Raw genomic sequence first — 13,266 nt, forward strand, 5'->3', positions numbered from 1 at the left:
TCAGTGGTCTGGAGTGACCCAGGTCACCTGAAAGACCTGATGTAAAGTGGTAGAGAGACTTAAAATAGCTGGTGCCACAAAGCATAGAAATTACATTTCTTCATCATTACACATTCCTTCTGTAGTTGTTGGCAAATATTACTTGAATAATATCTATAAGGAAGGAGAGGACTCAAAATGTGTTTATTATTAGAGGCAAGGAATATTTGAGGAATACTGGAGATCTAGTAAATCTTCAAGCACAGATTGCTGCTGAAAGAGAAAAGCCTATTCTCCTGCCCCACCATTTCCCTACTATAAAATCATATGACTGGGCCACCAGTCAGACATATGAAGTGTGTCACTTCACCTTGCTTGGGCAGCATCTTAGTTCATCTAATTGAGTGGTTTTTGCAAGCTGAGCTGAGTTAACCTATGGTGATGAGCACTAGGTCTAACACAAAGGAAGTGTTGAGGGGAGAGCTGAGGTGGAGCAGTAAGGGAGGAGTTAACAGCAATCTCAGTTTTTCTGTAGTAGGTTCGAGGAGAGGCTGCACTCTCACATGTGTGTACTGGTCTTATTTAAGGCAAACATGAAAAAGGTATGTAGAAGAGTAAACATTTGAAATTGTGTGGGCTTCCATTACAACTTATTTTTACTTACAGGATCAGACAATTGGAAGGTTACCGAAAAAAAGCTATTCAACAAAGGCATTGCAATCTACAAGAAGGACTTTTTCTTGGTCCAAAAGCTTGTAAGTTACTTTTGTTTGGTTGGTTGGTTTTGTGATACATTTTTACATGTTTGTTGAACATTTAATACAGGAAGTTTAGTCTTGATTTTTCTGAAACCTCAGTTTTAAGCATTAGGTCCTGCACTCAAAATATTTCAGAAAAATGTCAGCATCCAGCACAGCATAAAATCTCACCAGCAAGCTAGAGCAATAATACTTGTTTTGCTGTTTACTTAACCCTGGTACTTAAACTGCATTACTTCCATTAGTCCATGCTGGAGATATCTCCTCTGCGGAACACATTTACAGAGCACTGGCAGTGTTTGGCTTAAATGGCTTGCTGGTAAAACTAAAAAGAAACACATCTTTGCCACTGGTAGAGAGGACCAAAGAAGGATATGAGAATGATGCATCCTTTAGATCTCTTTCCAGTGTTGTGACAATGATAGTAAAAATAATCACTCCCATATTTCGATGAGGTTTGACATGGGGAAATCACTGAAGGAGAGTGCAAAACCAGGAGCTGCAAATATATTTACTGAATAAATTCCCCAAAGGCATTTAAATTGCAAAAGCTCAGAAGCTAAGAATATATTTCAAACCTTTTAGAAAAATCACTTGTGTAGAATATGTAGATGGTCACAAGTCTGTGCTGATAATTGTCTACCACCATATGCCTACAAAATGCACGTGGCCAAAACAGGAAAGGGCTGCAAACCTTCACTTCCATTTTTGGATCGGTATTCTGGTCTGGTCTTCTCTGAAGTGCTGCTGCAAAATAAAGCTCCCCCATAAAACTGAGAGGCTGCTGCCAAGCCTGATAGCTCAACTGGAACATTTCAGAGGCTAAGAGGTGCATTAAGCTTACAAAGTTCCAGGTTCTGTCACCTTTACATTAACCAGCTTTTCTTCGGAAAGTTTGTCCTCTAGTTCTCAGTGAATAACAATGGCAGAAGGGGATAGGCTGTGGGATGAGGCAAACAGGTCAATGTGACACAGAAAAGGAGGCTTGAACAGCAGCTGTGGTGGAATGGAGACTACCAAGGAAAGAAAATACAAAGTGTATTTATTGCACCCCTAGTATTATTTATAAGTCTTTTTAAAGTCAAGTAATCCACTGGACTTCCATGTTTTTTAAACAACAGATAAAAACCAAAACAGTGGCTCAGTGTGTGGAATTCTACTACACATACAAGAAACAGGTGAAAATTGGTCGGAATGGGACCTTAATCTTTGGGGACATTGATGGTGCTAATGAGAGATCCATGAAAGATGAAGCTGAAGTTGACATCAAGGTAAGTAATCTCCTAAATTTCTCTTACCTCTTTTGGGCTGTGGTTTGAAGTCTTGTGTGTTGTCTCATTTACTGGTCAAATCAAAAGCACAAACAATCTGGCTTCTCCACAGGAGTCCAGACTCACAAATCAGTGTCCTGTGTCATGTAATGTCATTTACTTACAGATATCAAAATTAACATTTCCTTTATCTTCTGGTGAAGAGTTCCCACAGGTTTGCACGTGTTCTTCCTCTCAGAAGGGACATCTTCAGTGAGGAGCAGGGGCATGTGGAGGAGGAGGAGGAAGAGGAAGAAGAAGAGGAGGCAGAGGAAGGGTTGGATAACAGAAAGAGGAGTGCCGATGCTCTGAGAGATGAACTGACACTACAGGATGGGGCAATAGTAAGTGCTGCATTGTGCATGTTGTGCTTTCTATGCCACCTTCACCCTGCAAATAGTTTAGAAAACAGATGAGTGGTTCCAGATGCAAAAAGTTTCTATCTTTAACTATTTCTGGAGCAAGAGATTGGGTTGAGATAGCTCAATGTTACTATCAGTCAAACTGTGTGCTGTGATGGGAGAACTGGGATGTATAAGGTGGAAAAATGCAATGAATACTTTATGGCTGGTACACACAGAGGGCCAAGATGAGAAATGTCCATAAAATAGCCTGAAGATTTTCTCATTAAATAAAACATTTGTCTGGAATGAGTGAAGCAGAGGAGCTCAACCACTGTTTTCCTTCTGATGGTGGGTTTAAGTGTCACTTTGCCTCAACTCTTCTCCTCTTTGCAAAGGCCAGCGACACCAATATGAGGAGTCATGAGGCAACCGTCATGGGCAGAGTTGGGAGGAAGCCAAGGGAGACAACAGTGAGGCCTCGAAAGCCTATTACTGCTCCAGTGCAGAGGAAGAAGAGGAAACAGAAGATAAAATCAGATGCTACCACTAAAACACAAAACACAGAAAACACATTTCCATGTAAAAAATGTGGCAGGTAAGACCAACTCTGCTTCCAGCAATAGTCACAGAATCACAGTAGGGTATCTCCTGTGGAAGCTTTTTCTCAAATGAACTTTCAGTCTTTCTATATAGGCCATAGACATTGGCAATAATTTTAATTAATTACTGCCCTACTAATACTTGCAGATTAAGGCTTGTTTTTCCTCAGATGGCATGAGATACTACCTACATTTCAACTGTGAATAGTATTTGGTGCACTTTGCAGCAGCTGCTGTGTTGTCCCTCTGCAATGCTTACCTTTTTGTAACAAGAAGTACTTGCTAGATCACATACAAAGAACATGGTATAGACTTAAGAACAGTGGTGTAGAACCATGACACTACCATCATTATAGCAGCAGCTATTAGGCCAGTAGGTACATAGTTCATCTGGTTAAATTTGCAGATGTCTTTGGTGGATGTGAAATATATTCGTATTTCCTCACACAGTTTTAGTATTTTTTGTAGGTTTGTTGCCAACAGAATCATAACTGTCAAGAAAATTCAGTTCCCTATATAAGTTGCTTACTCTTAAAACAACAGGACAAGCAGACAAGGATTCTTAATGGTGTCTGAGCTTCACTTGTGGCACTTGATGCAAAATCCAAATAGTTAATGGTGGAGGGTGGAGGAACAAATCACCAAAAGGTAGAGTCGACTGGAAAAAGCTCAAGCATTTTGAGCTTTGTGGACAAGGCTCAGGAGTGGCATTGGGCCATCATTTGCCTCCATGCTTATTGTATTGTTGCAGCACAGGGGTACGCCTGAAAACCAGGGCCGTGTTGTGTTAAGCAGCACGTGCATAATTCAGATACCAGCACGGTCCTTCTGAACTCAGAGCTGAATGATAAATGGCCAGGGTAAGAAATGAAGGGAGTGGTTTGAGGGTGCTCAGGATCTCCTGCTAGCGCTGGGCCTTGCGCTGGCACATGCCAGAGTGCTGTTTGCGGGTGCTCTATCACAGTGCCAGCAGGAGCTCCGGAGCTGAAGCTCATGAACTTGAGGCCGGGGCAGCAGAAGCTGTTCTGGAGAAGTGCTGAAGGAGGCCATAGGAGAGGCCAATGCTAATGTACGTGTGTGCCTTTCTCAGGGTGTTCTACAAGGTGAAGAGCCGCAGTGCTCACATGAAGAGCCACGCGGAGCAGGAGAAGAAGGCGGCGGCGCTGAAGCAGCAGGAGAAGGAGGCGGCGGCGGCAGCAGCCCGCAGCCACGCCCAGCAGGACGAGAGCAGCGACAGCGGGAGCAGCAGCAGCGGGAGCAGCAGCGCCAGCTCGGATGAAGACGGAGAAATATAGCAGCAGGCCAGAAGTGGGGGGAGTAGCAAGGCTGGACCCAACCTCCCTCTCGGTGGTCTCACTTTTTTTTTGCTTGCACTTTTCTTACCTGAACCATCAGGTTTTGGTTTCAGTGCTGCCATTTCCTCATACCACGTGTTCCACTTCACCTTGCCAGTACTGAATGATGGATAAACAAGATTTGTTTCAACTTGGATTTTTTTAAAAGACTAAGAAGATTTCTATTCTATTTATAATAATGATATCTGAGGTACATAATAGAACAATGTCACCTGCAGTGGAAGTAAGTTCTCTCAGGTCAGTCAGACCTTTCTTTCTGTTCTTGTCAGGAACTGTGGTAGTGGGACTCTTAGACATAAAGGTTTCCAGACTGGAGCAAGAATATGAAGCTCTACTCTGAGCTAAGTGTATCCAGTTACTGTGACACTGCTGATTTCTAGTTGTTTCTTTCTCAGCAAGTTCTTTTTCCTTTTATGCTTTCCTGCCTTTCTTTCTGAGCAGTTATTCAGGCAGACAAAAAGTTTTGTAGGAACATTTTTACCTTTGTTTCACAGAAATGAAAAGTGCGATGAGCAAGACACTCTTCTTCCTTTTGAGAGTAAATTTTATTTTTCAAATGGAAGCCTGAGGTCAATTATCTTACGGAATTAAGAATGTAGAAATAAAAATACCCTGTAGGATTAGAGTAGCCACTGGCCTTGCAGGTTGTCTCTTGGCAAACAAAATAGTCAGCCTTTGATTAACTTAAAAGAGTCTGGGCTTCACAAGTGCAATTTGAAATGAAAACTCCTGGGTTTGAATTTACATGATTGGGAGCAAGTTTATTTAGTGAAAATGAACCCAGATCTTGTGTGCTGGATTGTGTGCACCTCAGAAATGGGAGGAATGGACTCTTATCTCCAGCAGTGACCCCTCTGTGAATGTTTTTACCTCTCAATATCCTCTTTGGTCTTGTAGCAGCCCTCATTTACTCCTTGAAATTGCCATCATCAAGCTTTTATGGTGGGGCCCTAGTTTTGCAGACAGTTGCTGTCAGTATGTACAGGAGAAGCTTGTCACCTATTTGCACACCAGTGGCTAGGCACTGCTACCTGCTGGCTTGTCCTGTTATGAGCTGTGCTCTTTGCTGAAAGGCTGACTCTTCCTTCAGAACTGACACAAGCTAGTAGCCCAAAAAGTCTAGCCACCAAAAGCTGCTGGTTAAAGAAAGAGAGTTAAGAAGAAGTGGCCCAGGTGACAGATGTGAGTTTCACACAGGATTGTTCTGTACATCTTCATAGCCCACATTTTTTGTTATTTGTAAGGACGCAGGGGATCACTTGTGGTTCATGGCCAGCTGGTGCCATCCTGCAGCCCAGCTGCCCAGCTCCCTCCCTCCTTCCAGTCCTTAGGAGCAGCACTGATCCCCAGTTTCTCAGGTGCTGGCACTATGTAATACCAGACCATACTGAAGGAGCTGGTCACACCTGCCTTCCCCAGCAGGGATCCAAGAGATGTTGTTGTACGTGAACTACAGAGTGTGCCTGACAGGCAGGTCTGTTTGGTTTTTTTTTTTAAATCTTGACCCTTCCAGCTGCTAGATAAATGCCTGGTTAACTGTAGAAAGAGCTATAACTCCAGCATGTCATCTGTCATTCTTCTTGCCCTGTAGTTTTGTGCAACCATGATGGCTTCACTCTTTTGTTTGGGAGGCTGTGTACTATACAACGCTCACTTTGACATATCTATGCTTTTGCATAGAACAGTTTTTCTGAATAGCAGAAACAGATACTACTCCTACAAAATCAGGAGGAACATTATTAAGGACTGCACTCTTTGCAAAATTGACACTTTCACCTGCAAGTGTTCAATTTTCTGTCAAGATTGTATTTTTCATTCCTATCAAAACTGGGGTTCCTTTCAGCATTTGGATGACTGTTCCATGTTCCTACATTGAATGGATCTTGTTGGCTAACCCAGAAGCACATGGCACATCATGAACTGTTAAAATAATTCAAAACCGGCAAAGAACTAAAAGCTGCTTCTTTAAAAAGAAGCTTAAGCAGATCAGTCTTCCTCTTAAGGATTTCAGTGTTGATTTTTATTGTTTTAATTTTATAAATTATAGAAAATGCTTATCTGCCATTATCTTAGGGCCCTTGGAGAGAACAGAAGCTTTAGCACCCTGTGTCAGGAGGAGCAGTAGGTGAAGCAACTGCAAGCATTATTATAGTCTTCCAAAGGCCAGATCTTTCACTGATTTTTCCCTATTATAGGAAACTGATATAATTTTTCCTCTTATCAAGGACAAGCCATTGAAATGCTGATCAGAACAAATCAGAGATTTTCTTTACTTGCATAAAAATGTTGTGTATATTTTGTGCTGATTTCAGTACTGGTTGTTTCTCTCCCATCCTGCTGCCGTATAAGTAGAACAGAACAGAACTGGATACAGTCTGTCACTGGAAGAGAATCAGAAAAGGGCTTTTTCTGCAGATAACATCTATAACAGCTGTGGGTTAGCAGGGCTGACTACAATCAGGTAAATGTGCCAAGTAAGTGGCATCAAGTTGGAATGAGTATATTTCTGAGCATACTTCCAAATAAGACTTTTTTTTCTGGCATGTTAGTAAGGGCAACAGCTCCTCCAAGTGTCATCCTAAAAGACAAACAAGCAAATCAAGCCTTCTACCTACCTACTGGCTTACAGTAGGAGTTTGGAATTGATCCTGCATTTGAATTAGAACTTGCCTACTAGCAAAAGCTGGCAGAGAATTGTTTTTTTAAAAAAGAACAAAACCTAAGTAGACAACTCCCAATTTTTGTGGACAAAGCATTTAAATGGAATTTTTCTAGTCTGGAATGAGTTATGTTCCTACTCTTTTTGGGGGAAAAATAATTTCAGTGGTTCTTTACTGCAGCAGAGTGTCAAGTTTGTTACTCCAGTTAAGATTGAAAAAACCCACCCCAAACAAACAAAATTCTTGTCAATGTTCTGTTGATACGTCTCTTTTAAAGCTCCATACTCATTATTTTCTATCGTTTAAAGGCCTTTTGATTAACACCATTTAGTGTAAGGGTTTGAGGCTACTTTAGGAAACAGGCAGTAGAAAGTCATTAATTTGAACAAAGTGTCTCTTCACTTTAGTTCTTTTATATGGGAACAAATATTTATAGAATGCAATTCTGTAAATGTGTATTAATAGATTTGCCTTTTACAGTGCAAGATCAGGCTTCAGGTGGTCATATACCCCATAGTCAGATGGCTGTATTTCAGATCATTACCTACTTGAGTCTTGATGCCAGCGCTGGGCATCACGGAGATGCAGTGACAGGTCACGTTTGCCCTGATCACTTCTGCCTGTGCTTCTGCCTGCCCTTTACAGATAGATTCAGTCTTTCAGGTTTGTGATCTGCATGGGATAGCATCTGAGTTTTGTAAGACTGTGTGTGTATGTAATTACTAGATAGATGCATGCACTTGTGATGCATATCTGATATAACTGCAGGTGTTTTGCAGTCTAGCTGCAAGGACCACTCTGCATTTTAATTTATTTGATGTTTGTTCTTTTACTGATACAGGTGATGGTATCAGAGAGAGCTTGGCTCTGTAAAGTTGAAGGCCTACAGAATTTCACTTAGCTGTGCAGGACCATGGCGTTTCGCTGGCTAGAAACAGGTAGGGATGTAGCTGCTTAAAGGCAGGGCAAAGATAGAAATTCAAAAGCTTAAAGGTAACTCATCTGTTAAACCCGTTGTAGACTAAGTCCAAATTAACTAAAAATAATCTCTAATTTATCAGACTGAGGCTTTTGGTCATTTTTATCATTGCAACAAGCTTAGATTAAAATCAACACTTTGCAAAAAAAGTGTTTCTTAAATCACAAACGTGATCTTTCTCACTCTCAGCAGTTACACACTTCTTAATTCTGTTTCAGGCAGTGGCCTAGAAGGTTCCTACTGATACCTATTGTATTTTAAAGAAATGGGAGTAGGAAGGACTATAGCCATAGGAGTCTTGTCTGCTTTCATACAATGGCACATTTAGTCCAATGCTTACCAGAAACCTTACTCTAATACATATTTTCCCACACAAACTTTCTCCCTGCTTTATCTTCTGATGTATGTCTGGAAGTTTATAAAGCTTTAAAGAGACAGAGAAGCAAGTCTACAAACTGTGTTTGATTTCTGGGGGGTGAGTTTCCATGTAAATTCCTCACTTGGGTTCAGCTGCTTTACTTTCCCTCCTTCTCTCCTGTGTCATACGTTAGGAAGACACAAACTTTGAAGCCCAAGCTGTCTAAGGATCTTTTTTTCCAAGACTAAGATTCCACTGACAGCTGAGCCTGAAAAAACCCTTAACTTCTCCAGATTAGAAGACAACTTATATTTTTATAGAAATGTAATTGTGTATTTTAAAAAAGTTTCCTGCAGCTTCTCCACATGTATTTTTCCCCTTGTAGTTCAGATTTGATATAAACTTTTTTTGTGTTCATTCTTTTTATGTTCTGTTTTTAAATTTGTAGTCAAAGCTTTGGTGTACTGTACAGGAGCAGTCAGCCTTTGTAATTACTGTATAAATGCTTTATAATAAAGTATATTACTTTTATTTTAACAAGTGAGCAGACACTTCCTTTTATGTGTCTGCTGCCTAGGGCACCTTTTAAAAGACTGTTACATGTTTAAAATGTACATATATAAATATATTTACCTGTTGCTGTACAGTTGTGATAGACTGGACTGAATTTATTTTTTGTGTGCTTTTTTATAAAATATTAATACACTAAAGGAAATCTTGCAGATGTGATTGTAATGTACTATGTAACTTATTTACTTAATATCCTCTATATATCTAAAAAACCTTTTATTAAATGAGGTTTAAAAAGTAGTTTCTTCGCTGATTTTTTTGATGGTATGAGGGAGTGGCCAGGGGCTGTGCAGGCTGTGATGCACAGGAGGCTGTCTCGAATCCTTCTGGCTGCTCTGCTCTCTCTCCGTACTCACCTGTGCTTTCCACAGCAGCCCTCGAGGCTGTTTCTCGCCTCTCCTGAGACACAAGCCTGCACTGTGTTTTATGCCTCCCATCCAAGAAAGTAACTGGCAGTGTGGCTGTAGGAGACCACAGAAATCTGCAGCTCCGCTGCTTTACAGAAGTGTTCGTGGGATGTGTGTCCCAGTCCAAGCCAACACCCTCCCAGAAAGAAACAACCTTGAAAGTGTGCTAGGAATTCCTGGGGAATAGTTCTAGGCCTGCTGTGCTGGAAATAAGGCCAGTGGGATTCTGACCCTGCCTGAAACAACTACAAAGAACATGGGCAAGGCAAAGACATCATGGAGTAACTCAGTACCTGACGGGCCTGCATCAGATGTGAGTTCTGGGATGGCTTCAGTTGTAGATCAGATTGTATCACACTTCTCAGTGACAAAGTTGGAAAAAACTTTTAGTAAATACTTTCTTAAACGCACTGTTACCTGAATCTAATGGGGGGGTTTAACAGGTTTGTTACACAGCACGTGTTTTGTTTCTTCTGGCAGCAGTTGGATCTCTTGTTGTGGGTTTTAAATATGTTTCCATCTATCCTCAAAACATCTTCGTTCTGTTTTGATATTTTACCTTTTAGTTAACGAGACTACACAGGTGTTCTCACACCTGTGGACATGATGTCTTTAAAAGCTACAAATGCTACATAAAGCAGATGGCAGAAATGTCTATCAGTCCCTGACTGGTCTCCTGTGACTCCTGCACTTAGGACCTAAGGCAGCACACCTGTTAATTCATGCCGACCTTTTCATTTCAATATTTTTGGCAAAGCTGGCGGGAGAAAGACTCCATCCAAGACATGAAAACACTAATTTTTTCAGCTCAGTGTAGAAGTCCTTGTTTAAGTTTAGTCCTGTGCCTGTGGCAGTTGATCAGCAATAGTGTTTGGAGAAAAGTATTTTGCTTGGTGTGTGAAGAGACAGGGAACACCAAAGCCTTCACTTGAGGTAACAGACCATAATTTTAAGGCTTTAAGTCATGCATTTGCTTCCCTATCAAAGCCAGCTAGCAAAAGGGCTGAAGTTTAGTACTTTGCACTAAATCCAAGGCTGTGCAAAACAAACCTTGGACAATCAAAAAACCCGCACATTTTGAGCAATTTGGGTTCTGTCTTTTTTTAACTGCTGGATCTAAGCCCAAGCTTCTGGAAGTTATTTCAGCTACTGAAAGAAATCTTATAAAGCATTTTAGTGATTAGTAAGCTTTGAGTTAGTGGTACACTGAGGAGTTCTGCAGTAACTCTATATGTTTTCTAAATAGTATTACAACCATCACTGTAGGATGCTGCTCTTGTCATTATTGAGACCAACTGCTATGGGCTGTGCGGTAGGAAGAGTTTTCTTTATATCACAGTTTTGAAATTACATTTCAGTGACATGGTCTACAGAAGGCTGAAGTTTCTATTAGAGAAGCTTATGAATCAGTTAGTCTTCCCCTACCTGGGTTTAATGGAAGTGATTGTATAGTACTGTTAACAGAATTTAAATTCAAAGTGAATTAGTAATTTTGTACTGAATAAAGACCAGCCAGTTCTCTAACTTACCTGGATTTTTTTTCCACATATAACAGTAGTATACTTTTCCCTTATAACCTAAGAATAAATTCTGACAACCAGTGTCTTAAAAGATTGAAAAATATTTATGTATCAGATGACAACAATCACAATATATCAGCATTTTTAAAGCCTTATGTTATTTTCTATTCTAAAATATAGAGGCAATAAGGAACAGCATTTACATGCTTTCATACTATAAATACATTGCTTTCTGAGCAGCTAGGAAAGTTCAATGAGAAAATTTAGTTTCCAGATACTCTTCACAAGCTGAACTATTTCATTACACATCAGCCAAAGACATTTGTATAAAATAGGGTTGTATTATTTTTGAACAAGTTTCACAGAATAACATTTATAAACACAGGCCTAAATAATGTAAACACAGAAAATTTAACAGTTTTTCATGCTACAAAATTACTGTATATGAAAGATTGCCAAAGGGGGTGTTAAAAGTGCTCTCTTGCTTGCAAGTTTTTCTAGATGAGCCTACTTGTAGTGTAACCTGAGTCATCTGCTGGTTCTCAGGTCTTTTCTGTCATTTTTCCATCAGTTCTCAATAATGACTGCACACATCAATCAACTCTTTGAAGACAGGTGAGTGTGCCAACAAGCAAGCAAAAAACCTAGCTAGTTCCTACCACTAATTTAATTTTAGGATATTTCTCTAAGGAATGAAGTGGATGCTAGTCCTCTGTAACTTCACTGGGAAAAGCAGAATTCCACATGGCTTGCACATTTTACATGGGTGCTCTTTTCGTCTGTGAATAATAGTGTGTTTACTACTTCACTGGGTGTGGTGTGATAGAGAACAGCAGAGTGTTCAAGTGAAAGCCAGGCAGTCCAGCATCTCACTCTAATGTCTCTGTGGGTGCGCAGGCCAAGGTGCCACTGTCACCTTATATACAACACTGTGTAGCACCATCAATATGCAAAACAGCTGTTTTAATTCTACCACCTCTCTATGTCTTCCACCACCTCCAGTGCCTAATTTTAAAGTGCAAATTTTAAAATTTAGGGGAACTTTACTTTGGAGGAGAAAAGGTTTGGGGGGTTGTTTTGTTCTTGAGAGTTACCATGACTCATTAGGCAAAGCAGGTAAAGTGAAGCTACCAGCTTTGAGACAAAGATCTCCTGACAAACAAAAGCCACAGTCAATTCTTCTCTTACTGTATTGTTTCAATGAGACTGACATACAGTTTTTGTAAGAAGGGTTTTAAATTATATGCTAAGACTATATGCTCCCTTCCTTTAATAATTAATTTTTTCCCTTTTTTGTTGGTATTTATAATGCAGCTCCCAAAGACGAGAGCTAGAGAATTTGTGCCATTTAATCTGTGGAAAGCACCAATGCCAGTGAGCCACACAATCCACCCAGCTCTACCACCACCCACGATAGTTTTGTACTGATTCCCTTAGGTGCAGCCTCTACTGATCACTTACAAGTGCTAGGAACTGCTCTTATCCCTCACAACTTGTCAATGGATCTGTGTTTCACTTCAATCATTACAACACAGTCAGAACACTGAGTCTCAATTCCGCTCTCAGAATGCCCTAATACAGCCAAAGTGTAGAGTATTTGCTGTCTCTAGCATAACCTGCAGAAATGTACAGACTTAGGCCATATTTAACGAATCGACCAGCAGGATTACTTGGCATTGGACTGTGCTTACCACTCCCTTTTCCTCCTGTCACAATCATGTGTGGAGCTAACCCAGCCATACCCACCACTCTTGCAGCTGTGCTGGGAGAATCCAGGTCCACAGCTTCAACTACTTTTCTTTGTAGCCAAGCATTAGGAGAAGAGCACCACATGGTCCATTCTGAAAATATCTCCAAACACAGGGACAAATTTGGCATTTTTGCTTGTTGGGAACATTCAGAAGGCAACATTGAGTCAGTCAAGCTCTGGCTCACATGATCCACACTTCAACTACAGTCATCAAGGGCACAGCCAATCCTCTGTGGGCCCTCCCAGCAGATGAGGCCAGCAGGGCCTAAGTGTGCCACGGGCCCTGTACTGCCCAGGCACACCCACCCTGCCAAGAGTGGTTGGCTGCAAGTGAACAGAGTGGCCTGGCTTCAAAAGATGGTGTGAAATGACTGCTGACTGTAGACACTCCTCCATGGTGCTTCTTGGTCAATGCTGCCTTGACTCATGATAAAGCTAGGAGAATACTTCTAAAGAAATAACAAACAAAACCGAAGTTGTCTAAATCCAGTGAACTAGCTAACTAAGAAAGTAGTTTCTGGTAAAGAGAACAGCTGCCTGGAAATAGTTTGTGCTGGGTGAAGCATGTCCAGAGTTCTTGCCATTGTGCTCTTGACCTTACTTTTAGTAACGGATCCAAATCAAACTCAAACCTCTTCAGCGAATGTCAACTCAAATCGGAATGCTTTAGAATTCCT

General features: G+C 40.8%; 2 protein-coding genes across 2 annotated transcripts in view; both read left to right on the forward strand.

The window, feature by feature from the left end:
• Positions 1-4,475, forward strand: part of MIDEAS (mitotic deacetylase associated SANT domain protein) — a 50,758-nt gene extending 46,283 nt beyond the window's left edge. Inside the window, exons 9-13 of the mRNA XM_066321273.1 lie at positions 646-734; positions 1,859-2,008; positions 2,212-2,391; positions 2,787-2,986; positions 4,081-4,475. Coding sequence (XP_066177370.1) covers positions 646-734; positions 1,859-2,008; positions 2,212-2,391; positions 2,787-2,986; positions 4,081-4,285 — 824 coding nt within the window. The 3' untranslated portion in view covers positions 4,286-4,475. The remainder of the gene's footprint in view (positions 1-645; positions 735-1,858; positions 2,009-2,211; positions 2,392-2,786; positions 2,987-4,080) is intronic.
• The window catches only part of TMEM62 (transmembrane protein 62), a 190,430-nt gene that overhangs the window by 100,725 nt on the left and 76,439 nt on the right, over positions 1-13,266 (forward strand). The gene's annotated exons all lie outside the window — the stretch shown is intronic.

Source organism: Sylvia atricapilla, chromosome 6 (assembly GCF_009819655.1).
Source record: "Sylvia atricapilla isolate bSylAtr1 chromosome 6, bSylAtr1.pri, whole genome shotgun sequence".
Taxonomy (NCBI): domain Eukaryota; kingdom Metazoa; phylum Chordata; class Aves; order Passeriformes; family Sylviidae; genus Sylvia; species Sylvia atricapilla.